The sequence below is a fragment of the Tenrec ecaudatus genome, chromosome X (assembly GCF_050624435.1).
Source record: "Tenrec ecaudatus isolate mTenEca1 chromosome X, mTenEca1.hap1, whole genome shotgun sequence".
Lineage (NCBI taxonomy): Eukaryota > Metazoa > Chordata > Mammalia > Afrosoricida > Tenrecidae > Tenrec > Tenrec ecaudatus.
The window spans coordinates 168,160,582-168,187,204 of NC_134548.1; the positions used below are offsets into that span (position 1 = coordinate 168,160,582).

At 41.4% G+C, this 26,623-nt stretch overlaps 1 protein-coding gene across 1 annotated transcript in view; it reads right to left on the bottom strand.

Annotated features, from left to right (window-relative positions):
* Positions 1-20,790, bottom strand: part of F8 (coagulation factor VIII) — a 127,622-nt gene extending 106,832 nt beyond the window's left edge. Inside the window, exon 1 of the mRNA XM_075538595.1 lies at positions 20,645-20,790. Coding sequence (XP_075394710.1) covers positions 20,645-20,790 — 146 coding nt within the window. The remainder of the gene's footprint in view (positions 1-20,644) is intronic.
* Between the last annotated feature and the right edge of the window lie 5,833 nt (positions 20,791-26,623).

Genomic DNA, 26,623 nt, shown 5'->3' on the forward strand with positions numbered 1-26,623 from the left:
AAAGGATCTGGAGTGCTGGGCAGGAGAGTCTTATGAAAATAGCACGGCCCACTTCCATCCACAAAGTGACATCACTGCCCTTCTCACACTTTCAAAAGGTCTTGCACCACAGCGTCCCTGATGTAATGCAACATTTGCTTTCTTGACTGCTGCTTTCATGAGCATCGATTGTGGATTCAAGTAAGGTGGGATCCTTGACGTCAATCTCCATTTGTTCCCTATTGGTCCAGCCGTGAGGATTCTGATCTCTACATTGAGTCATCATCCACACTGAAGACTGCAATCCTTGATCTTCATCAGCAAGTGCTGCAAGTCCTCCTCACTTTCAACAAGTCAGGCTATGTCGTCTGCATATGTCCAGTTGTTCATAAGCTGCCTTTCAATCACGATGCCCCATTCCTCATATAACCCAGCTTCTCTGACTATTTGCTCAGCACACAGATTGAATAAGTATGGTGACAACCCTGACACACACCTTCTCCTATTACAAACCATGCAACGTCCCCTGGTTACGGTCACATCGCTGCCTCTTGATCCATGTCCAAGTTCCAGATGAACAAAACGAAGTGATCTGGAATTCCCATTATTTTTTTAAAAATAATTTTATTGGGGACTCATACAACTCATCAGAGTCCATGCATACATCCATTATGCCAAGAAAATTTATACATTTGTTGCCATCATCATTCTCAAAACATTTGCTTTCTACTTGAGCCCTTGATATCAGCTCCTCATTTTCCCCTCCCTCCCTGCTCCCCCTCCCTCTTGAACCCTTGATAATTTATAAATTATTATTATTTTGTCATGTCTTACACTGTCCGGTGTCTCTCTTCACCCACTTTTCTGTTGTCCATCCCCCAGGGAGGGGGCCATATGTAGATCATTGTCATCAGTTCCCTCTTTCTACTCCACCTTCCCCCCACCCTTCAGGTATCGCCACTCTCGGCACTGGTCCTGAAGAATTCATCTGTCCTGGATTCTGTGTGTTTCCAACTCCTATCTGTACCAGTGTACATCCTCTGGTCTAGCCAGATTTGTAAGGTAGAATTGGGATGATAGTGGTGGGGAGTAAGCATCTAAGAACTAGAGGAAAGTTGTATGTTTCATCGTTGCTACACTGCACCCTGACTGGCTCCTCTCCTCCCCGCAACCCTTCTGTAAGGGATGTCCAGTAGCTTTAAGATTGGCTTTGGGTCTACTCTCCACACTGTCGCTCATTCTCAATTATAAGAGTTTTTGTTCTTTGATACCTGATAGCTGATCTCTTTGACACCTCGTGATCACACCGGCTGGTGTGCTTCTTCTATGTGGGCTCTGTTGCTTCTGAGCTAGATGGCCGCTTGTTTACCTTCAAGTCTTTAAGACCCCAGATGCTATATCTTTTGATAGCCGGGCACCATCAGCTTTCTTCACCACATTTGCTTATGCACCTGCTTTGTCTTCAGCAATCATGCCAGGAAGGTGAGCAACATGGAATGCCAGTTTAATAGAACAAAGTTTCTTTGCATTTACGGATTACTTGAGTGGAGGCCCAATGTCCATCTGTGACCTTAATACTCAACCTCTAAATATATGCACAGAAATCTATTTCCCCATGGTCATATATAAATATATTTACATTTGTACATGCCTGTAATTAGACTTCTATAAATGCCCTTTGCCTCCTAGTTCATTCCTCTATTTCCTTTTACTTTCCTCTTGTCCTACTATCATGCTCAGCCTTCATTTGGGTTCCACTAGTTCCTCTCGGTTACATTGCCCTTGATCAAGTCCTACCAGGGCTCTTATACCCTCCTCACCACTAAATTTGGATCACTTGTTCCCTTGTCCCTGGGATGCCCCCCCCCTCCCCATTTCCTTTCTCCTACCCACCCTTCTCCCATATCCCCCTTGGAACCACTGGTCCCATTCTTTTTGTCTCCGAATTATTTATCCCGCCTATCTTATCTAGAGAGACATGCAGATACATTAATAAGTGCAAAAACCAGGCAAAGCCAAATAAAACATCAAAGGAAATCAAAACCAACAGAACAATAACAACAGCACCAAAAAACAAACAGAAAATATCAAAAAGAAAACCACTGACAAAAAATGGAGAAGCCTATAAATAGTTCAAGGTCTGTTTGTTGGCCTTTACAAGTGTTTTCCAGTAGAGTCTGATGGGGTGCCACACTCTGTCTCCCAAGTCTATTTTTGGTATTCCCCGGGGGTTTCATCAGTCTCTTCCTCTGTTGCTCTGCTGCATGCCCTCAGTGCCTTGCCCCAGCGTGATGGGGCCCGACAGAATGCCCATTCTTCTCAAGGTTTTCCATAGTTTGTTAGGATCCACACAATTGAATGTCTTTGTATAATCAATAAAACCAAAGTAAATGTTTTCTGGTATTCCCTGCTTCAAGTCAAGATCCATCTGTTGCCAGTAATATTTTTTGTTCTATATCCTCTTCTGAATCCAGCTTGAATTTCTAGCAGCTCCCTGTCAATGTACTGCTACCTCCCTTGTTGAGTGATCTTCAGCAAAATTTTGCTTGCATATGATATCAGTGATATTGTTCTGGATATCAGTGATATTGTTCTGTAATTTGAGCATTCTGTTGGGACACGTTTCTTTAAAATAGATTAAAAATATACGTCTCTTCAAGTCTGTTGGCCAAGTAGCTGTCTTCTAAATTTCTTGGCATAGACAAGTGTATGCTTCCAGTACTTCATCAACTTGTTGAAATGTTTCCATTGGAATTCTGTCAATTCCTGTATAAGGTTTCTGAGATTGTAACTATTTATGGGAACAGATAGCCTTGTCTCTCTCTCACACACACAGTGGTTGGTAGATTGGAATCACCACCTTGTGGTCAGCAGCCCATCGCTAACTCAAAGTCACCAGCAGAGGCAAGGCCAAAGAGGATGAACAGGGGAGGTGAAGGAGATTTCCTCAGTCCAGAAGGAATCACTAAAACGAAGAGCCTCAAATCACATAAAATAGAACTTATTGGAAGCACAAAGAGAAATTGTACAAATGTCACTTACAGAGGAAAATCTCAACACGCCCTTTGTGGCACCTGGCCTCAGATTTTCAGGGGGAGGTGGGGGGATCTTGGAAGCATTTTGTTGCTCAGAGCAGACCTGTCTGGAGGAGACCCACAGAGTGTGGCAGAAGTGGTGCCTCGCCTCAACTCCCTCCCTCTCTTCCTCCCGTTAATCCTGCATGTCACACTCCAGTCCAGGGTTTCCAGAAACCCAGAAAGGCCAAGGCCTTGACAAATGTACTTGTGCTGGCTGTGGACCAGAACACAGCTTTCTGATAAGGGAGCTCTTCCAGGAAAAGAGTTCATTTATGGTGGAATGACCTGGGGATTTTGCACAGACAAAATGACCCAAGCAGACTGCAAGTAGGTTGACAACCCCTCATCCTGTGTACTCCCACTTCCACCTCAATGAACATCCTCGGTCATGCCGGGACTACTTTGGCTACAGAGTCCCTGAGGCTGGGGTCACACCTTGCTCCCAGGGCAGCCCTGCCCTGTCCCCGGGTGATCGTGCCCCTCACAGGGCATCTGCTCAAGGACTGTTCACTGCAGAGATAGAAAGGCCTGGTCTTGCTGGTTCCAGCTCCAGAGCTCCCTGCTGAGGCTGTGTGGGGCCGGCCCTGCGGCCTTGCTTTTCCCTGTGTCCATTCTGGCTTCTGCCCTCCATTGCCTTTACAATTTTCCCATTGTTTGCACCAGCGACGCAGCATTTCCTTGGTTTTATTGAATATACTCTCCCTCTTTCTCCAAAGTGTCCATCAAAATGAACGAGATTCTGAGACACCTGCAGAGAGGTGTTTTGACATATGCTTAGCGTCTGGCTTTCCTTTTCCTAGTTTCTGACATGGAGGAAACATTAACCTATAAGATTTTGGAGCGTGATCAAGGGGACACAGACCCTTGTCCTCCTCTGCAGGAAGGGTGAGAAAAGCAGCAACTGCCTCCAGAGAAAAGCCAAGCATGCCTTGGCAGAGGGGGAGAGCCTTCGGGCCCTAGTCAAGTGGGAGGGTGACTGGTGGCACAGTGGGTGAAGCGCTGGGACCATAAGGGGAGCCCTGCAAACCAACCAATCAATTTGCAGGAGAAAGCTGAGCTCTCCCGCTCCTGTAAAGATTTACAGTCTGAGAAACCCTGGGGAATTGTTCGCCTCTGCTGCTCAGATGGCAAAACTTACTTGCTGGCAACGCATTGTTGTTTGCTTCTGTTTGTGGCCAATTGGGATATGATTTTGGTGAGAACCTCCTCTTTAAAGACAGGCAGACATTCCTGAGAGCACTGGCCCTGTTCAGGTGGAGATGAAACTGCTGTTGTTGTTGGACTCGCCAGAGTGACACCATGGGCCACACAAGGAAAGACTGCCCAGGTCCAAGCATACACGTGCTCATCTTCCTCACCACTGTTGTCCTGTTGGAGCCCATTGTTACAGCCACTGTGTCCCTCCGTCTCCTTGGAGGCCTTCCTCTTGTCGTCTGGTTCTCTTTATGGTGAATGGCAATCCTTGAGCTCCATCAGCAAATGCTTCAAGTCCTCGCTTCCAGCAGGCAAGGTGGCGTCATCTGTATATCGCAGGTTGTAAAGAAACTTCCCTCCAATTCTGATGCTACACTTTTTTTCATATAGTCCAGGTTTTCAGATGATTTTCTCAGAAGTATGGTGACAGGAAACAACCCTCATGCACATCTTTCCTGGTTTTTAACTCCTGCAGTATTCCCTTGTTCCGTTTAAAGGACTACCTCTTGCTCTGCATACAGGTTCTAGATGATCACAATGAAGGGTTCTGGAATTCTCATTCTTCTCAGCACTATCCACAGTTTGTTATGGTCCACACAATCAAATACCTTTAAATAGTAAGACACAAGTAAACATTTTCTGCTGCTCTCTGCTTTCAGCCAAGATCCACCTGACATCAGCTATGATATCCCTTGGTCCACGTCATCTTCTGAATCCAGCCTGAACTTCTGGCAGCTCCTTTTGAACGTACTGCTGCAACCTTTGCTGTATGATTGTCAGCATGGTTTTCCTTGCTGTAATTCCAAGGATAGAGCTCTATCATTTGAGCATTCTGTTGGGTCACCTTTCTTTGGCACGGGGACATATATGGATCACTTCCAGTCAGTTGGCCCAGTAACTGTCTTTCAATTGCCCTGACCTAGACGAGTAATTGATGCGAGTGTTTCATCAGCTTGCTCAAACATTTCAATGAGTATTCCATCAATTCCTGGAGCCTGGCTTTTGGCAAATGCCTTTGGTGATGCTTGGATTTCTTCCTTCAGCACCATTGATTCTTGATCATGTGCTATATTTTGAAGTGGTTGAATGTCAACTAGTTCTTATCTTCTTTGGATGCTTTTTACATCATTCAATATTTTGCCCATAACATCTTTAAACGTTGGAACTCGGGGCTTGAAATTTTTCATGAGTTCTTTCATCTTGAGGTCTGCTGAGTGTGTGTTTTCTTGTTCGTTCTCTCTGCACATTGCATTATATTTTACTTTGTCTAATTCTTTGCCTTTGCAACCTGCCCTTTGAAATTTTCTCCTTACCTCTTTTACTTGGTCATTCCTTCCATTTGCTTTAGCTACTCTACAAACAAGACCAAGTTTCAGAGCCTCTTCTGGCATTCACTATGGTCTTGTCTTCATTTCCTTTCTTTTAAATGAGCTTTTTGCTTTCTTCATGTATGATGGTCTTGGTATCATCCCTCAGCTAACGAGTCTATCATTAGTGTTGCTTCTGTCAAAATACTACACTCTGGCCTGATACCTTCTCCTTTCGATTGAATATTTTCTATCACAACAGAAATATGTGATATATTTGCTTGCCTCAATAAGTGACAAAATGTTCCCGAGTTCACGCTATTAGCTTCTTCCCAACGACTGTGCAGTTTTTCTGTGTGAATTTCCCTGGGGATTCAATATGTAAATCATGCCAAATATATTTGGCAACAATATCCTTGACAAGAATTGTTATTTCACATTTTATCTAAAATAGAGTAGAAAACTCATTATCTTCTCTGACCTTTACTTACAAGTACATAAGCAGCTGCAGGAACAGATAATATAAATCTACATTTCTTCAGCTATTTATTTCAAAACCCTGGCAAAGGCTGTCAGGATGTGTCCAGGGACAGCTTATCCTGTTAATCATTATCAAAATAATCTAGTATCATCAAAATACAACTTCTGTAATCCTTTTCCTGGTAAATACATGTGACTGTCTACACAGCAATAAAAAGCTAAATAACAGATTAATCATTTACTCTATTCAATTCAATTGTACACCCAGGCTCTTGTTCACAATACTTCAAGCAGTCTTAAGCAGAACTACCTCAAAATTAATTGTTGGTCAATGTTGAGGGATAAGCGACTATTTGTTCAATTACATACCAAGTATTGACCACCTGGGTCTTTACTGCATCAGCATTGACATTGCTCAGCTGTAGGTTATCTAGACTACAGCCTGAATCTGAATTCTTTCCTCACACCACACAAAAACACTGAACTCAAAATGGGTCAAAGACCTAAATGTAAGAGCTAAAAGTTGAAGAAAATATAGGTGTAGAGTGTCTTGACTTCACATAAAGCAATCAATTCTTAGGTATGACTCTAAACGTACAGGAAACAACATTAAATAAATTGGACTACATACAAATTGAAAACAAGGAGCAAAGTAAAAGGAAATAGAGGAAAGAACTAGGAGGTAAAAGCTAGATATGGAGGTATAATTATAGACATATATGTAAATATATTAATATATAACGATAGGGGTAGTGGGCTACAAACATATATTTACATGTTAAAAGTATTAAGGTAGCAAAACGGACTCTGGGTCTCTACTTAAGTCTTCCCTCAACACAAGAACACTTTGTTCCAATAACCTGACTGTGTGATATTCAACTTCCTGACATGATTGCTGAAGACAAAATGGGTGCATAAGCAAATGTGGTGAAGAAAGCGATGGTGCCCAGCTATTAGAAGATACAGTGTCTGAGATCTTAAAGGCTTGAAGTTAAACAAGTGGCCATGTAGCTGAGAAGCAACAAAGCCCACATGGAAGAAAAACAACAGCCTGTGTGATCATGAGGATAGATAGGATCATGTACCAGAAGATCAAAAACAATTATATCATGTGAAGGAAAGGGGTCAGATGGGAGGCCCAAAGCCCATCTGTACAACTGGACATCCCCTCACAAGGGATGAGCCACCCAGGGTGCAGTATGGCACCAATGAAACACACAACATTCCTCTAGTTCTTTAATACTTCTTCCCCCATTCTTATGCCCACTCCTACCTCACAAACCCAGCTAGACCAGAGCATGTACACTGGTACAAATAAGAGCTCTCAACACACAGAATCCAGGGCAGATAAACCCCTCAGGAACAGTAATGGGAGTAGCGTTACCATGAGGGTACAGGGAAGGGGGTGGGGGTGGGAAGGGGAGAAAGGGAGAACTGATAGCAAGGATGGATATATAATCCCCCTCCCCGAGGGGGATGAGTAACATAAATGTGGGTGAAGGAATACAGCAGATGGTGTAAGATATGAAATATATATATATGTAAAATTTATCAAGGGTTCATGAGGGCAGGAGGGCGGGTGAGGGAGGGAAAAAAGAAGAGCTGATAGCAAAGGGTTCAAGTAGAAAGACAAAGTTTTGAAAATGATGATGGCAACATATGTACAAATTTGCTTGATATAATTGATTTATGGATTGTTATAATGTCTGTAAGAGCCCCCAATAAAATGATTTAAAATATGTTTTAATTGAAAACATTTGTGGATCAAAGGACATTATCAAGAAAGTAAAAAGACAACTCATAGAATATGTTCCTTGAAATATTTGAAAGTCATACATTTAATAAGGTGCAATATCATCCTTGTATATCAAGAATGCAAATAACTAAACAATAAAAAGATGACCTCATATAAAAGGGGGGGTGGTAGTATAAAAATGAGACGATGTCAAAGAGTCCAGGAAGAAAAAGAGTCCTGGAAGCAAAAGAATGTTTGGAAATTCATTGTGGTAGCAAATGTACAATCCTGCTTGATGTTATTGAACTATGGAATGATAGGATATATGCATTAACTCCCAACTAATAATAAATTAAAATAAAAAATTTTAAATGTGTACAAATATGCTTGACACAATGGATGGATAGTGATAAGAGTTGTATGACACCCCGCCCAATAAAATGATTTAAAAAAATTTTTTTCTAAATGGGCAAAGGATTTAAGTAGAATTTCTTCAAGGAAGATACACAAGTGGCCAATAGGCTTACAACCTTATTAGTTACTAAGGAAATACAAAATCAAAACTACCTTTAGATACCATTTTATATCCACAAGGATGGCTATAATTTAAAAGACAAAACAAAAAAATAGAAAATGGTAAGTGTTGGTAGCAAGAGTGCAGAGAAATGATAATCCTTATCGAGTTCAATCATTTTAGGAAGCAGTTTGGCCCTTCCACAAATAGTTAAACAGGCCACTGACTAATTATATCATTCCATTTATATGAGATGTTGGTTACGTATTAGGCTGCTAACCACAAGTCACCCATTCAAACCCACCAGCTACTCTTGGAGAAAAAGATGAAGCTTTCTGATTGTATAAAGTTTTAGAGTCTTGTTCAATACAGTGAATTATTTAATATGACTCTTGTGGCCATAGTCTTTGTTACTGATACCAAATGACGTTTGCCTGAACGGTCTTGGTAAGAAGATAGGGGAACATGCTAATAGGATTATGTGATTCAGTTTGACTGATTATTAATAGGATCAGTGTCATTCTACTGTATATAAAATGTGGTAGGGGAGGCACAGAGGGGGAGAGCGAGAGTGAAGAGAGAGAGAAGGCAGGAGTCAAGCCAGTCCTTTGAACCCTAAGATTCCTGTGCAGGGAACCTAGATCTGGGAAACAGCTATGATGGTGGAGAAACTTCAACAGAAGAATGAGGAGCGAGAGCATGAGGCAGAGCAGTGACCTTCTCAGGCCACAGAACAAGTAAAGCCAAGTTATTTGGGGCAGGAGACTGGCTTGTGGAATGTAGCGCCTCTGGGCATTTAATTGGGGGAGCTAGATTTGCTGACCCACAGAACGAGAGCTGAGCATCTTTAAGCTGACACTTATGGAGAAGTGGTATGCCTTCGGGGCATTTATTGGCAGCCCTAAAAGAGTTTTGTGAAATTGCATGAGTAGGGCAGAGGCCATGGGGCTGAGAGACCAAAGACCAGAGAGAGGCCTGCCTGTGGAGGCTGTCTGGCCTGAATAATTATATTCTGAATAATAGTAACATATTAATTTCCTAAATAAATCCCATAAAACAGTGGTGCTCAACCCGTGGGTTGCAACCCCTTTGGGGGGGGTGTCAAATGACCCTTTCACAGGGGTCACCTAAGACCACATTTCCAATGGTCTTAGGAACTGAGACACCGCTCCTCTATTGTCTCCAGGTGGGTCGGCCCACATGCAGATACACACACATAAGGGGTCACCACAACATGAGGAACTGTATGAAAGGGACACAGCATTAGGAAGGTTGAGAACCACTGCCATAAAAGTTAGCATTGTTTTTGAGTTCTGGGTGGCCATGCAATTATCCAACCCAGCTGAGAAGAGTGCCTTGCGGGAGGGATGGTTGGAGGGTAGAGGCATGTCTGACCTGGAGTTTACAGGCCTTAGCCAGCTGATACTGATGATGGTGATCTCCCATTCCCCTTCTGTAGCGAGAGGAGGTCAGACATGATACATCTTTTCTTTTTACACCTTGGAAACACAGATCTACTCTGCCCCAATGAGGTAAAAGACATGGAAATCTGTACTTTGTTGATGGATAGAATGGTTCAATATGTTTTATATGTCAATTCCCTCCACAGTGGTCTTTATATTCAATTTAATTCCTCTCCAGCTCCCAAATTCACAAAATTCCCATTTACACATCTTGACAAGTTGATTATAAAGTGAACAGAGAAATGCAAAAGCCTAAATATATCAAAAGCAATTTCAATGAAGAACAAAGTTAGAAATGTTGACTTTTTATAAAATGACAGTTATCAAAGCCATATGATATTGGCATAAGCACAGCCATATAAATCAATGGAGTTCAATAATCTATAAGGGACTCACTGTATATAGGATTGGTTGAGGTTTTTTTGTTTGTTTAAGATGCCAGGACAATTTAACAGAGGAAGAAAAGTTCTCAACAAATGGTTCTAGATCCACTGAATATTTTTATATAATAAAAATGAACCCTGATTTTACTTCACAGTACAGAAAATTTATCTCCAGGTGCAGCATAAGCCTAAACATAAATAATATAAAACATCTGGAAGAAAACAGAAAAGCTTTGTGAACTTGGAGTAAGCAAAACTTAAGATTAAAAACAGCATGAGTCATAAAAGAAACGCCATACAGAAGACTTGATCAAAGTGATAACCTCTGCCCTGGGGGATTCTCCCGTGTGCAGTAATCCCAACAGTAGCATTCTTCTCTAAGTGCTTGCCCCCACCACCTCCACCCCACCCCCAGGAGAGTTGAGCTTCCCCAGGCCGCCAAGCCTCACTATCCTTTTGGTTGTGAACTAAAGGTCCACACAGATTGTCATTTTCATGTGACTGGGGATGAAAATCAGCATCTGTAAGGATGGTCCCACTAGGGGGTGGTGCACAGTGTGGCTTGCCCATTGTTGAAGCAGAGGCCAAGAACTATGAAGGCAGCCTAATGAAAGCCACCCTGGGCAATGTCTGCCCAGCCTTGGGGTGGGGGGGGCTGTAAAATAACTGCACCTGCACTCTCACTGCTGGGTTGGGGCTCACGTTGCAGTGAGCGTATCAGGTGATGAAGAGGAGGAAGAGGTGACACTTCAGTAACATCAACTCCTGCTGCTGACGAGAATGAGGATGATGAGGATAATTTTGCTGATAAAAAACTGAAGTAAAAGCTCCAATGAAGAAATCTATACAGATACCCTAGCCCCAAATGCACAACATCACACCAGAATAGAAAAGACTCAGAATTATCAATGCCAATCTCAAAAGATCAAGAATCATTCAAAAACAAACAAACAAGCAAGCAAGCAAACACCAAATGCATCAAATTCTATAAAAGAATATAAAGAAAAACTCACTCCTGTGGGGTCCACTTTAACCCACAGTGCCCCTATAGGACAGACTACAGCTACCTTTATGGATTTCTGCAGTTATAACTTTTTTCCCATCTTTTAATTGTTTTATTGGGGGCTCATACAACTCTTATGACAATCCATACATGCATCAATTGTGTAAAGCACACCTGTACATTCATTACCCTCATCATTCTCAAAACATTTGCTCTCCACTTAAGGCCCTGGCATCAGGTCCTTTTTTTCCCCTTCCCTCCCCAAAACCCCTCCATCATGAATCCTTGATAATTAATAAATTATTATTTTGTCAAATCTTGCCCTGTCCGACGTTTCCCTTCACCTACTTTTCTGTTGTCCATCCCCCAGGGAGGAGGTCACATGTAGATCCTTGTAATCGGTTCCCCCTTTCTACCCACCCTCCCTCCACCCTCCCACTATCGCCACACACACCACTGGTCCTGAAGGTTTCATCTGCCCTGGATTCCCTGTGTTTCCAGTTCCTATCTGTACCAGTGTACATCGTCTGGTCTAGCGAGATTTGTAAGGTAGAACTGAGATCATGATAGTGAGTGGGGAGGAAGCATTTAGGAAGCAGAGGAAAGTTGTATGCTTCATTGTTGCTATATTGCACCCTGACTGGCTCGTCTCCTCCCCTAGACCCTTCTGTAAGGTGATGTCCAGTGGCCTACAAAAGGGCTTTTGGTCTCCACTCCACACTTCCCCCCTCATTCACTAAGATATGATTTTTTTTGTTCTTTGATGCCTGATACCTGATCCCTTCAACACCTCGTGATCGCACAGGCTGGTGTGCTTCCTCCATGTGGACTTTGTTGCATCTGAGTTAGATGGCCGCTTGTTTACCTTCAAGCCTTTAAGACCACAGACGCTATATCTTTTGATAGCTGGGCACCATCAGCTTTCTTCACCACATTTTCTTATGTATCCATTTGTCTTTAGCAATTGTATTAAGGAGGTGAGCACACAATGATATGATTTTTTTTGTTCTTTGATGGCTGATAACTGATCCCTTCGGCACCTCGTGATCACACAGGCCGGTGTGCTTCTTTCATGTGGGCTTCATTGCTTCTGAGCTAGTTGACCTCTTGTTCAAGCCTTTAAGGCCCCAGACACTATATCTTTTGATAGCCAGGCACCATCAGCTTTCTTCACCACATTTGCTTATTCACCTGCTTTGTCTTCAGCAGTTGTGTCGGGAAGGTGGGCATCATAGAATGCCAATTTAATAGAAGAAAGTATTCTTGCATTGAGGGAGTGCTTGAGTGGAGGCCCAATGTCCTTCTGCTACTTTAACACTAAACCAATAAACATATGCACATAGATCTATTTCCCCATCTTCATATATAAATATATTTGCATATGTACATGCCTTTACTTAGACCTCTATAAATGTCCTTTGCTTCCTAGCTCTTTCCTCTATTACCCTTGACTTTCCTCTTGTCCCACTATCATGCTCAGTCTTCATTTGGGTTTCAGTAATTCCTCTTGGTTACATTACCCTTTATCACACCCTACCAGGCCTCCTACACCCTCCTCACCACTGATTTAGATCACTTGTTGTTCCCTTGTCCCTGGGTTAGTTAACACCACTACCTTTCCCCCCACCTCCCCCTCTCCCATGTCCCCCCCGGAACTGTCAGTCCCGTTGTTTCTCCTCCAGATTGTTCATCCAGCCTATCTTATTTAGACAGACCTGCGGAGATAAGAACATGCACAAAAAACAAGACAGAGCAAAACCAAGCAACAATATACAACAAAGCAATAACAAACCAATTACAAAAAAACAACAACACAGAAAACACAACAAAAAAGAAAAGGACTGTTTGTTGACCTTCCAGTCCAGTCTGTTGGGGCACCATGTCCTAGCTCCAAAGTTCACCTTCAGCCGCTCCATTCCCTAGCTGTTCTGTTGCACCCCCTTAGCGTTTTGCCTTGGTGTGGCGGGATCCGATCGGGTGCAATTCCCACACTGTGTCGCCGGTCTTGTCCCCTCTAGGGCTATGAGTCAGTGAGGGGCGTCATGTCTCATAGTGGGGCCGGTCATATGGTCCTCTCTGTGGACTGGCTGCTCTAATCAGGAACATTGTCCTCAAGGCCTGGTGGGCCAGATGTACTCTACTCTCTTCGCCTCCCCTTTCATCTGCTCCCATGTGCTCTGATCAGAAATGACCCTCTCCCAGAACTGCAGATTCAGTGCCTTCCTTTGAAATAAATTCTTCTGGGGGAAGGGGCAGGTGTCCGTGTAGTAGTTGGGATTGGGGCTGGCCCCTCAGACCTCTCCACTGGTTTCCTACTACACACCGGCATGTTGCATTCACACCTTGGAACACTGAGTTGAAGTCTGGTCCCTCTTTCCCTGTGGAGATATAAACAATACCTTCCCCTCAGCAGACTTATGTTGTATGCTCCTTTTGTGCTTGTCTTACTTTGCTTAGCATGATTTCCTTCAGTTCTTCCCATGCAGTGATGTGCTTCATACATTCATCACTGCTTTTTAATGATACGTAGTACTCCATTGTATGTATGTACACTGTTTTTTAATCCATTCGTTGGTTGATGGAAATCTGGGTTGCTTCCAACTCCTTGAAATTGTGAACTGTGCCACAATGAACATTGGAGCACAGATGGAAAAGACATAATCTGAGGGATATGGCTCATGTGGTTGTATATGTTGACAGTCCCAATTTTATGGTTCAGAGGTCAGGTTGGAGGTTTCTCCTGAATAATGTAGCTTCATGAGCTGGCAATCCCAAGATAGGCAGATAAGATGATAGGCTACTCAGTGGAGGCTGGCTGGGGCTTGACCTTGGCCCCGCCACTGTCTCTGACGGAGCTGGGACCATTTGGGGCCTGTAGGGCGGCTTGGTCTCAACACAACCACAGTTTGCCACCACCCGCCTCAGGGCAGTGACAGGACCCTTGCAGCTCCTCTCTGTCCCCCTCGTTATTGGAGGGCTGCGTAGGGGCCCTTTCACAACACAGCCACAGCTTGCGGCTGCCACATCCAAGAAGGGACTAAACTCTTGCAGCTCAGCTGGTGGGGATTGTGACTCAGCTACATTGTTGCTTTGTTTCCATCCAGTTATAACTTTTTTTTTTTTAGTTATAACTCTTTATGGGGGTAAAGAACCTCAGCTTTCTCCCCTGGGGAGGCTGGTGGATTAGAACTGGGGAGGCTGGTGGATTAACCCACTACTCTCCCAGGGCCCCCATATTTTGAAGAAGATATTAAAGCAACACCACAAGTAAGTGTAGAAAGAGATGGTTCACTTCCCCAAGTTGAATCCAAATTAATCATTTAGTGAAGAAGTGATTCCAGGTAATGAACCAAGAGGCTATTCAAGATCTCTGGTAGTAGAGGGGAATCTCTTTAAAGAAAAGTTTGTTTACAATTCCCATCTTTCATGTCTGTAGTAGTTGATATCTGGCAGTCCTTTTTGCGTTGCACAGTGAGAACATTCCCTACCATGCCTGATAAGTGTTGGCCACATTCCTTTGCCAAGAATGTGTTGTCCATAATGCTTGTTTGTAAACATGGGACTCCACCCTGTGCTTGGTTCTAAGTATGTTGGAATGCAATGATAGGACAGAAAAGCAGCGTGATCAGACCAATGCAAATGTTTGGGGGACCGAAATATACCAGTGGAATACACAGTATTTTCATTTTAAAAAGCCCTATACACTGCTATTTTAAAGACACCATTTAGAAAATGGGGGGAAATATTCAAAACAGGTACATCTGTAAACACACTTGTCTCCAGAACATATGAGCATATGAGAGGTCTTCAAAACGTTTGTGGGGAAATCCCATGTTTTTTAATTTCATTTTTACATGTACCTCATGAAGGTTTTTAGTATAAGAAACTCAAAATTCAATAACACCCTCAAAACTCAACAGTAGGAGGACAAGCCATCCAATCAGAGAATGAGCATACATCTTCAGTCAATTCGATTAAGACGTATATTGTCTCACTCCCCCCACAGGCTTTCCATGATTCTAATCCCCAGAGAAAGACTGCTGCATATATCGAGAATTAGCTGGGGTTCGAACTGCCAAACTTTTGCTCTGTTAATTTTCATAGGAGCAGACAGTTTCATCTTCCTCCTGAAAAGCAGTTGGTGGGTGTTTCCAAGCCACTATCTTTGCAATTAGCAGCCCAATGCCATCAGTGCGCCTGTCTATGAGCGCTTAGGAAGTCCAAACGCTACTTCATGCCCTCGAGGCGAGGATGCGAACTCACAGCGGGCCTATAGGTCAGGGTATTACTGCCCCTGTGAGTCTCGGAGGCTGAAACCATTGACAAGAGTAGAAAACTCCATCTTCCTCCCGAGGAATGGTGCGGGGGTTCACCTGCGGACTTTACGGGGCAGAGTCCACAGTGTAACCACCTACACCACCAGACATTAAAATTAAAGTTACAGTCAGATACTACTACACAGTTATTAAAATGACTAAAACAATGGCAATATAAAATGTCCAAATGCGTTACAATTATCATACGAAAGCTTGTGTAGAAATGTTGACTGCAAGTTGATTCATATTAATGAAAAAACACCTGGAAACAACCCACAGGTCCGTGAGCAGGTGTACATCATAAGCAGCAATACAAAGAATCCAACAACTTCACAAAACAACCTGGATGTTTTCAAGATAATTATGCTGAAGAAAATATGTCAGCCACAGAAGAGTTCAGACTATGCGAAGTGTGTGGACTATACGATTCGATTACTCTGGGACTTAATCCTAGAAGACAAAAAGGAATCTAGAAGTCAAGAAAGCAGGTAACTGGTTGTCTGAGGCCAGGTTAAGGTAGGAGGACTCACTGAAAAGTTACAGGAAGGAGCGTGTTTTGCTTGATTTAAGTATTCTATATGTTGATTATCATAATGGCTCTCACTGCCGTCGAGTCAATGCTGTGGGTTCCCGAGACGGTCACTGAGGACGGGAGTAAAAAGCCCAGTCTTTCTCCCGCAGAGCTGCTGCTGGTTTCCAACTGCTGACCGTGCGGCTCGCAGCCCAACACCGAACCACTATGTCACCAGGGCTCTTAGCATCAACAAAACTCATCACACTGAACACTTAAAATTCATGTGTTTCATTTTATGTCAATTGTGTTTGCGGTAAGCAAAAATTGACACCCCCCCTTGACCAACTGTAAGGCACAATGACACCATGGGACCCCTTGGTTAGCCACTGAGTGCTTTTCTATATCCATACCAGGGAGATCATTAACTAGGTGTTCTTAACCAAAGGTGTAAACCTGACTTGAAGAGTTAAAACGTTATCAGTATATTCCCCCACCCCCCACCGTCACGATGCAGGCTAGACCTGATCTGGATTCCAAAATTGTCCTGTTCTGTGTGGATACCTCCGAGGTGTCATGTCATTGGAGGGCACCCTCTTGAAGTTGTGTTATATGGTTTTCCGTTTTTCAACATATGAAACCCAGGTTTGATGAACCTATAGAGACAGCAAGTAGAATTAGGGTTTCAGGGGAAGAGGGTACGGTGGTGGTGGGCGGGGAGGGGCTAAAAGGGAGACCATATCATGGAGTCCATGTAGAGAAAGAATGTTGGGACACTGAGTGTGGCAGCAATGGTACAATTCTGCTGGACGTGATTGAACTATGGGATGATAAGATACATATATTAATAAAAAAGGAGTTCTCAAGCTGAGAAATTGGTGGAGATTTGCTATGGCTGCAATAAAAATGAACACAGCACTGTACTTTTTATTCAAATAGTTTTAAAAACATGTTGAGAAAATAAAAACTGCATCAAATATTAAATCAAAGAAGGTAATTTAAAGTCTCCTGAAAACAAGGACTAGAAAACCCTTTATACCAAAACCTACGGAGAGTGGAAGAGGCGTTCTAAGAGGAAACTTTATAGTAGTGAATGCCTTCATTATTAAAAATGAAGGGGGGAAGTAGCATATTACTGTTCCCCCAAATTACAAAAATATTGTATGATAAACCAAAATAAACTAGGGAGAGATAAGTGATACTGATAAAATGTCTATATAGAGAGACATTTATATTATATATAGATAAAATGTCTATATATATAGACAAACACCCAAACTGTTCTTTGGAAAGAACAGCGACAACAAGATTACAGACAAGTCACTGGCAATGTGTTTGTAGAAAATGCATGCCAATAAATAGCAAAGATAGGAGCTTCGGCATGAAAAGAGGGAACATGAAGCTGTGTGCGATACTGAGGCAATAAGAGAGAGAAGCGAAAGGAAACGAGCTCCTAGAAAGGAATAGAATGATTCAGACTGACCCACGCGAGTCTGTTGCAAACTTGAGTTGAGCACCATGAAAGATTTTGGAAAGCGTATGTAAAATATTGCAAAAGTTACCAAGTGGACTAATAAGTGAAGTTTTGTAACTTGTAAAAATGGATTATCCTGATGTTATTTAACATATTCAAAATAATTAAAAAGCTCATGAACTCATAAAGCCTATAAAACTGTACTACTATCTAACAGTAATAGTAAAAACATTAAAATCCCATTGCCTTAATTAACTAGTGGTGCTATACTAGACATATCATAACTAGATGGCTTTATTGCTTTCCTCACAGTTTAAGTGGCTAGAAGACCAAATTCAGGGCACCTATTCATGCTGGTGTTAGGTGCTGTCCAGTCAGGTCTTGCTCACAGAACAAAACACTGTTCCAGCCACACAGTCATTGCTAGATCTGAGCTCATGGGTGAAGCCATTGTATCAATCCATCTCTTTCAGTGCCTGCCTCTTCTCTGACTCTCTCCTCTACGGAGTACTGGCTCTACGGGAAGGTTTTCTTCTCTCTTGACACTCTAGGGGAAGGGCTTCCTTCCTGGGCTTCTTGGTGATATTTATGAGGTGTGTGGCATCTGGTATCATGCAATTAGGCCTCTCAATTCAATTGCTTAAGATTTCTCATTAACATAACAAAGAAAACCTATTCACAAATAGGATTATAATCACAGGGGCTAGGATTTGCAACATATATTCGGGATCCAATTTCATCTACAACACCCAAATAGTAAAGGCTCACAGTTTCTAAGGGAATATTTGCACAGAAATCTTAGAAATATGCAAACTACACGAACAGTAGAGTGTACTCCAAAAAATTAGACTCAATGTCAGGAAATCTATGAACAAAATCTATTTGTCTCTCAAGGTGGGTGACAAAGTGGGCTGCTAACAACCAGTCAGCAGTTCAAAAACGCCAGCTGCTCCATGGGCAAAAGATGTGACTGTCTACTCTAGTAAAGAGTGATTGTCTTGGAAACCCACAAGGCCAGTTCTACTCTGTCTAATTGCTGCCATGGGACTTGTGTTTGTCTATCCAAACACTAAAGAGGAAAATTCAGATGATGCTAGGTGCTAAAATGTCATTACTAATAAAATCTTGTGACACATAGGAATAGAAGTTACAGTTCATGAGGGAGGGAGGGCAGGGAGGGAGGGGGAGAAATGAGGAGCTCATATCAAAGGCTCAAGTAGAAAGCAAGTGTTTTGAGAATGATCATGGCAACAAATATACAAATGTGCTCGACACAATGGATGTCTGGATGGATTGTGTTAAGAGTTGTAGGAGCCCCCAATAAAATGCCTTAAAGAGAGAGAAAAGGACTAGCGCAGTGGTTCTCCACCTTCCTAATGCCAGGACCCCTTAATACAGCTCCTCATGTTGTGGTGACCCCTCAACCATCAAATGATTTTCATTGTACTGTCATTGTACTACTGTTATGAATCGGGCGACCAGGGGTTGCGACCCACAGGTTGAGAACCGCTGGAATAGAGGTTACAAAGACCATCTATGGTAATCAAAACAAGCACTAACAGTATTCTTTTTGTTTGCTTTTTGAGCAGCACGCCATCTTTATTGCCAATTAGTGGGAGGACGGAGGGTATCCTCTGGCTTGTGGGGGTCGTGGGGGCAGGCTCACATTACTCTAAGTGACAAAAGATTAAAACTATTTCAGGAACTGATGGAATAGAAGAGATACTCACTTTCACCATTAGGATTTAACATTGTCTTGTGTTCTCCAATAAATGTAATATGAAAATGAACTGACTACTTACAAACATTGAACAATGCTAAGATGTCTTTCCTTTTGTGGATAATACTGCTCAATGCTCAGAGATGTGTGTAAAATGATTGGGATTAACAAAGGAGTTCAGAAAGGTAGCTGGATTCGAGATGAATCTACACAAATGAATAGCTTTTCTCTTTGAAGTGACAATAGGAGAAAAGCAATTTCATTTATACTAGTAATGCACATATACAAATGCTTAGGAATAAATTTAATACTAAAATTACATGTTTGTTATATTAATAAAATGTATAAATTCAATGAAATTTCTATTAGAATCACAAGAAAGCTTGCCTTTTTTAATTGAAAACCACATCTTAACATTTTTACATGAAAGAATCAAATGCCTGAGAACAGCTACCTCAAAATCTACTATCATCAAGTGGATTCCGACTCAGATAGCATTTGAGGCTATAAATCTTTAGGGGAACAGATTTATAAGCAGCCTTATTTTTCTCCTCTGGAGCAGCTGGTGGGTTTGACCACTGACTTTGTGGTTATAACAATGTTTACCCGACAGCACTGTCAGGGCTCCTTAAGAACAGCTAAGGCAGATATAAAAATTAGGACAAAGAATAATTAACCTCCCCTGATCTCACAAGATATTGTACAGCCACTCGAATCAAATCAATGATATTGACATAGCAAGAGAAAAACTGCATAATGACTCCACAGAGAGACACCAACATATATGGGAAGGCTATGCAATGAATCTGTGCCATCACCACTGGCTATTGATCTACTAAAACCCTATGCAACGTTTCTGAGACTGATCATCTTACTGGGAATTGACAACCTTCTCTCTCTTCCTCAGAGCAGCTGATGGGAGAGTCTCTGACCTTACAGTTAGCAGCCCAGCATCTACCCCTGTGTGCAGCCACGGCGGCCACTGACCTCTAGCTCATAGACACCAAACAACGTCGGATGAAAGACGTAAATGTAACACGCAAAACAGATGTGGCTTTTCTATTTCACAGCATGGATGTAGTAGTCAATTACTTATCCAGCTCCCAATCGTTTACCCAACTGCCCCTTCTATGATTTCTCTTCTTATGAGGGAGCCATTTGTAACCAATTCTAGCAAGGCTGAAGATATGAAAGAAAAGAGATACATTTGACTTTATAAAACTGAAAAACTTTTTGGTAAAATTTATAAACAAAATCAAAAAACAAACAATAGAATTGGGGGACATTGATATACAGATGACAAAGGGTTAATTAATATTTGTAACAGTAAAAGGGTTCTCATCATTATAAAAAATTTCACAGGTCAAAGAAAATAGGGCACAGCATGTGAATCACTCAATCAGCAAAATAAATCAACAAACCAGTAACCAACCTACATCTGAAATGTCACATTCCCACACTGCTGCCCCTGGTCAGGCCGGCCTTTACCTTGGGTTTGCATGCAGCTGATGGAGCAGGTCACTTGTCATGTAGTCCCAGGACAGTTCCATGGCAGCCAGGTAGTGTCTTCTGGTGGCACTCAAGCTGAATGGTAAGAGGCAAAGGAAAAAGCTGACAGAGAGCTCTATTTGCATGGCTCTTACTGCTAGAAAAGGTTCAACCAGAGAAACATGAGATGGATTCTTCTCTGAAATAGCTTTGGCTCTCAGGAGGAGATTAAAAAAAACAAAAGGTGAATTATCTGCGATTCAGTGAAAAGTTCCCAAGAATTGTAGGAAATTTGCCTGGGGTGGCAGCATCAGCACTGAAGGCAGCCGCTGATAGCATTGCTTCCTTTTTGGCAGGAAGAACTGAAGCAGGAAAATCGTCGCTGAGCTAGCCAAAGCTTAACTAGTTCACCTCCGAGATCAGTGGGCCTAAGAAGCCAGCTGTAATAAGAGCTTTGAAGGAAGGAAAGAGAGGGACAGAGGTCACGGTCAAGAGGAGCTCAATCAGCACCCTCTCCTCTACTCAAATCCTCTTTCTTAGTAGCAGTAAGATGAGAAATCCAGGAGGCTGACTATTCTGGAATCCAGTTGCACAAGCAGGTGTCACAAACATCCTGCTTCTATCCCTACCCCTCCCAGAGCTGCTGCAGAGTCATTTTGTAAAACAGTAACACTCAAACATCTTCTAATAGCTTCTTACCTCATTTACTCTATTTGGGTCATCCTGACCTCCTAAAACCCCACTGCCAGTCAAGTGCAACCCAAAGTGACCCTATAGAAAATAGAACTGATCCAAGGCTATAAATCTTTACAGGAGCAAATGGCCACAGACTGGCTGCTGAGTTTGAATCACTGACCTTGGGGTTAGCAGCCCAATGCTTAACCCACCTTGCCACCAGGGATCCTCTGGCATTCTGTTAAATACCAAGGATAGCTGTGTCCCTGGCCATTCTCAAAACTCACTGCAAATGAGTTGATACCAACTGATAGCTCATAGGACAGAGTAGAATGGTCCGTATGAGCTTCTAAGGCTATAACTCTTTTCAGGAGCAGAGAGCCCTGCTTCCATGAAGAGACTGGAAGGCTTGAACTTCAGACGCTGTAGCCAACAGCCTATTGCATAGCCCAATACTCTGCCAGAGCTCTTGCTATAGCCCTGGTTATTGTTTGGTGCCTTCCAGTTGGTTCTGTCAACGGTCCTATGCACAACAGAGGGAAGTGCAGCCCAGGCCTGCGCCATCCTCACAAATGGTTCTCATGTCTGAGCCCATTGTTGCAGCCTCGGTGTCCATCCAGCTTGTGGAGGGCCTTCCTCTTGGTCACTGTCCTTCCACGTAACCAAGTATGATGCCCTTTTCCAGGGATGAACAAATCTCTCTTGGAAGAAGTGCGGCTAGAATGTTCCTTAGAGGCAAGGTACTTCATCTCATGTACTTTGGACAGGTTGGCAGGAGAGACCAACCTGTATTCCTTAGCACTTTCTATTTCCTCTCGCAGAACCTCATTCTCCGAGATCTCCACACCTTTCACCTTTACTCACTGCCAAACTCACTGCCATCAAGTCCATTCTGATGCAGCGTGACCCTACAAGGCAGGGCAGAATTGCCCCTGTGTGTTTGAGATCGTAATTCATTACAGGAATTAAAAGTCTCATGAAATCTTTTTTTTTTCCAAATCTTGCCTTAAAAATGAGTTAAACTATGGAGCACCATGTTCAATTGCTATGCTTTTAATTTCTGTCACCACTACTGACACCCCCTCTCTACTTTAGGCTTTCCCATAGCACTCATAGTCACTTGGCACTTGGCATTGACATGCCTATTAATTTTGGCTTCTAGCTATGTGGTCCTTTTTTGAGGTAGTTTAAGTTTGGTCCACATTTAGGGTTTTATTGCTTTACATCAAGATGCAGCCATGCTAAGCTCATGCTAAGCAGAAACCTTAAGTAATCAGCAAATCTATTCAAATTATTAAGAGTCCTGGTGGTGTGATCGTTCATGAGTTGAGTTGCGAACAGCAAAGTCAGCAGTTGACAATCACCAGGCACGCTGCAGTTCAAAAGGAAACGCACAGGAGCAGATCTATTCTGTCCTATAGGGTCACTGCAGGTTGGAGTTGATTTGATGGCAGTGAGTTATTCAAGTTAACGTATAGTATACTCAGACTTCTCCAGGACCCAAATGTACAGGAGCTAATAGAAAACTTGGTTCAGGTTGCTATAATAAATATCATCATTGAAAGTCCAAGGAATTTTATTAAGTCTGCACCAAATAAGAATACGTTTGAAACTAAAATATTCAGAAACGTAGACACCTTGCCCTGGTCACACAGGTAGTTTTTGGTAGCATTCAAAGCCCTGTAATATAGCTCCAGAAGTCATGGCCCCAATTCATCAGATGAATAAACCCAGATCCTGTCCTTTGGAATCACAGGTCAGTGGTGGGGTGGGGGTGGGGGTGGTGGTGGAAGCATAAAGCTATCACAACAACACTGCAAAGTAGACACAAAAGAAGCAAAAGGCATGCTTCCCAAGGTCAGTCAACTACCCATTTGTCCTAGACAGACATCATTGTCAGCGCTGGGTGCAAACTAGGAAATACGCAGGCTAAGGAAGATTCCGGATGTAACAGGGTGCAATTTTAACAGGGGCTGGTCATAGAAGGTCTCACTGAGAAAACTACATTTGAACAAAGGGCCTTTGGTTTTTACACGGAGGGCAGTGGGGAGCCATGGCAGGCTTCGGAGTACAGGAGAAAGGTGACCAGAAGCACCTTTTAGATGGATGGTGCTGGTGGTGTGGGGGGGAGGGGAGAGAGTCTATTAGGAGGTCAAGGGTAGGATCAGGGTGACCTGTTAACTGAGATTGAAAAAAAAAACGACTATGGCTTTGGGGCGAGAGAGTTATGAGTGTGAAGGCTGCGCTTATGGTTGTTGCTGATAAATTGGATCTGAACAGTCAGGTGCCTTTAACTGAGTTAAGGAGGGATCTCCTCCATCAGCACTAGAAGACCACGTCCCTGCTTTCGGAGCAGATTTCTTCCTGTGGTTCTGATGCTTTGTAAAGGGCTGTTTTTCTCCACTAATAAGGTGACCAGACGTCCCGCTTTTGAACAATTTGTCCCGCGGCGTTTTTAAAAAGTCCCGATTTTGGGGAAGAATGCACGACAAGCTAGGGAACGGCGGGAGAACCGGAAGGGAATATATGGTTTTCGGGTGCCATGTGGCTATTTCACCAGGATATGAGTTTTGTGTTATTTTTGTTAATTTTATAATGTTAAACTTTAATAATAACAAATAATTGTTGAGAACTGATTATCGAGAACTGCTTATCAAAGTTCGCATTGTTGATCAGTTGTTAGAATTCGACCACCATTGTTTGGACTTAATGAACAGTGACATTTTTTGGCATTGGCAACGACGGAAACATTTTGTAATTGTCTCTCAGACGACACACATCGTACTGCGTGCTAGTGCTAATTAAACAGGGGATGTCAACAAATCAGCTATTCAGATAATTTAGGTTATTTATTTATTTCATAAATACATACATTTTCTCGAATTTAGCAGACAGTACTCATATTATTTATATTTTATAGTGGCGACAGAAAGTTAGCACCAGCCTTGAAAGTGACACTTACGACTTATGTTACGGCAAATTCAGAGAAAAAAATAATACAAGTTAGTATGGTTATTATTTAGAAATAAATATAGGATTAAAATTAAAATAATTAAAAATATATAGTTACTTTATAACAATCAACTTAATTTAATTTATAAACTAACAATAAAATATATTCATGTAATTATGTACCTACTTGCTGTGTCTTTAAGCAATATGTATATAACAATTTATAATATAATTTTAAATTTATTTTTTAGATTTTTAACATACTGAGTCAGAAAAGAGGAGGCAAATTCAACAATGATCTAAGAAGTGAATTTCCTTTATTAAAAAAAGCAAAAGCGATTACATGGTAAAATGTGAGAAATGTAATGGTCAATTTTCCATTTCGTACGGCAGGAAGAATGATATTTCAAAGCACTTGGAGACACAGAAACATAAAAGATATTTAAATACTGCTGCATCTTCCTCCAAAATACAGGAATTTTTTTTTTTGGAAAACAACGTATGGAGACAAAGAAAAGAAATTAGCATTAGCAGAAGGACTTATGTCTTTTAATCACAATCACTCCTTCAGATCTATGGACTTTACATCACAAGTTGTCAAAAAGTTATTCAACAAAAAATTTGCCTGTGCTAGAACAAAATCCTAGGCAATTGTGTATAACGTGTCTTCCCCATATGCATTTTCAGAATTAAACAAAAATCTAGAAAAAAATTAATTTTATATCCATATATTATGACACATCTGATCATGATATAAAGTTATTTCCAACCATTATTAGATTTTTGGATTCAGAAACTGGAATAAAAATTAGAATTTTAGATTTCGTTTCTGTGCCCGGCGAAACTTCTGAAATAATTTTCAGTTCCATTATTAATATTTTGGAAAAAACATTTAAAACATAAAATGATTTCATATTGTGCAGACAACATGAACACAAATTTTGGAGGAAAAGCGAGAAGCGGTACAAATAATATTTTTTATAAATTAAACAAAAACCTTAATCAAAACATTATTGGTGTTGATTGTGCAAGCGCACATAATACATAACGCCAAACAGCTGCTGATTTGTTGCCCGTAGATGTGGAAAATATTGTTATTAAAATATATTCTTATTTCTATATATACACTGTGTGCATTGAAATGCTTAAAGAATTTTGTGAAACTGCAGAAGTCGAATATCAGAAAATACTTGGATACAGTAAAACGCGCTGGTTAGCTCTTTTGCCAGCTGTCGAAAGAATTTTGAAAATACACGATCCTTTGAAATCCTACTTTCTATCACAGGATAAATGTCCTAGAATTTTAGAAGAGTTTTTTAAAAAAGAATCTTCAAAAATTTGGCTAGAGTTTGTACACAATCAAGCAGCTCTTTTTCAAAATGCTATAAAACTTATTGAAGGTGACAAAATTTCGGTACTCAAAGTAGCAAGTGAAGTTGATAATTTAAAATTTCAGTGTCAAGAGCGGTTAGAAAATAATTTTCTTCCGTTAACTATCCATAATAGTATAAGCCAGCTAGAAGAACAAGGTGCAATAAATCATGCAGATATCATAAATCACATTAAAAAGTTCTATAGTAACTGCATCGATTATTTAGAAGAGCGGATGGTACATTACACTGATATTGAACATTTTCATTGGGTTACATGAAAACAAGAACTTAATTGGAATGATGTGCAAAAATCATTTGATCATATTACTCAAAATTTCCCATATAGTAAGATTTCCAAAAATGATCTTTTTAATGAGGTATCATTATTTAAAAATATATTGATAAGGAAAAGATTAAGTCTTGGGCATCAAAAAAATCACAACAGAGAACAAATGGTTAGAAATATTTCATCATTTTGAAACAAACCATGTTCCATACAATAATCCACTAAAAATTGTGAAATACCCGCTGTCCTTAGCAGGAACTAATGCTGCTACTGAACGTGTTTTTTCTATGGTAAATAAAGTGTGGACATCAGAAAAATCACAATGAAGTGTTGAGACTTTGAAAGCCATTTTGTGTGTGAAATATAATTTAACAAATTCTTGTGAAAATTTTCATGACCTTTTAAACGACAGCAATCTACTAAAAAAATTCACTCAAATGAGAAATATGTCAAAGAATAACACTATAATTTTAATGTATTATATTTGTAAATTGTACTTTTGTTGAAATTGAAAAATATATATTACAATACTATTTTTGCGTTCTATGAAAATTTGTGTTGCTCCACATAGAACAAATTTTTAATCAAGAACCCCACCCCACCCCCGTCAATGGTGTCGGTTTTAGCAATGTTAAAATCTGGTCACCTTACATTACAACAGCGTCGGGCACTCGCAGACGCTAATAAATATTG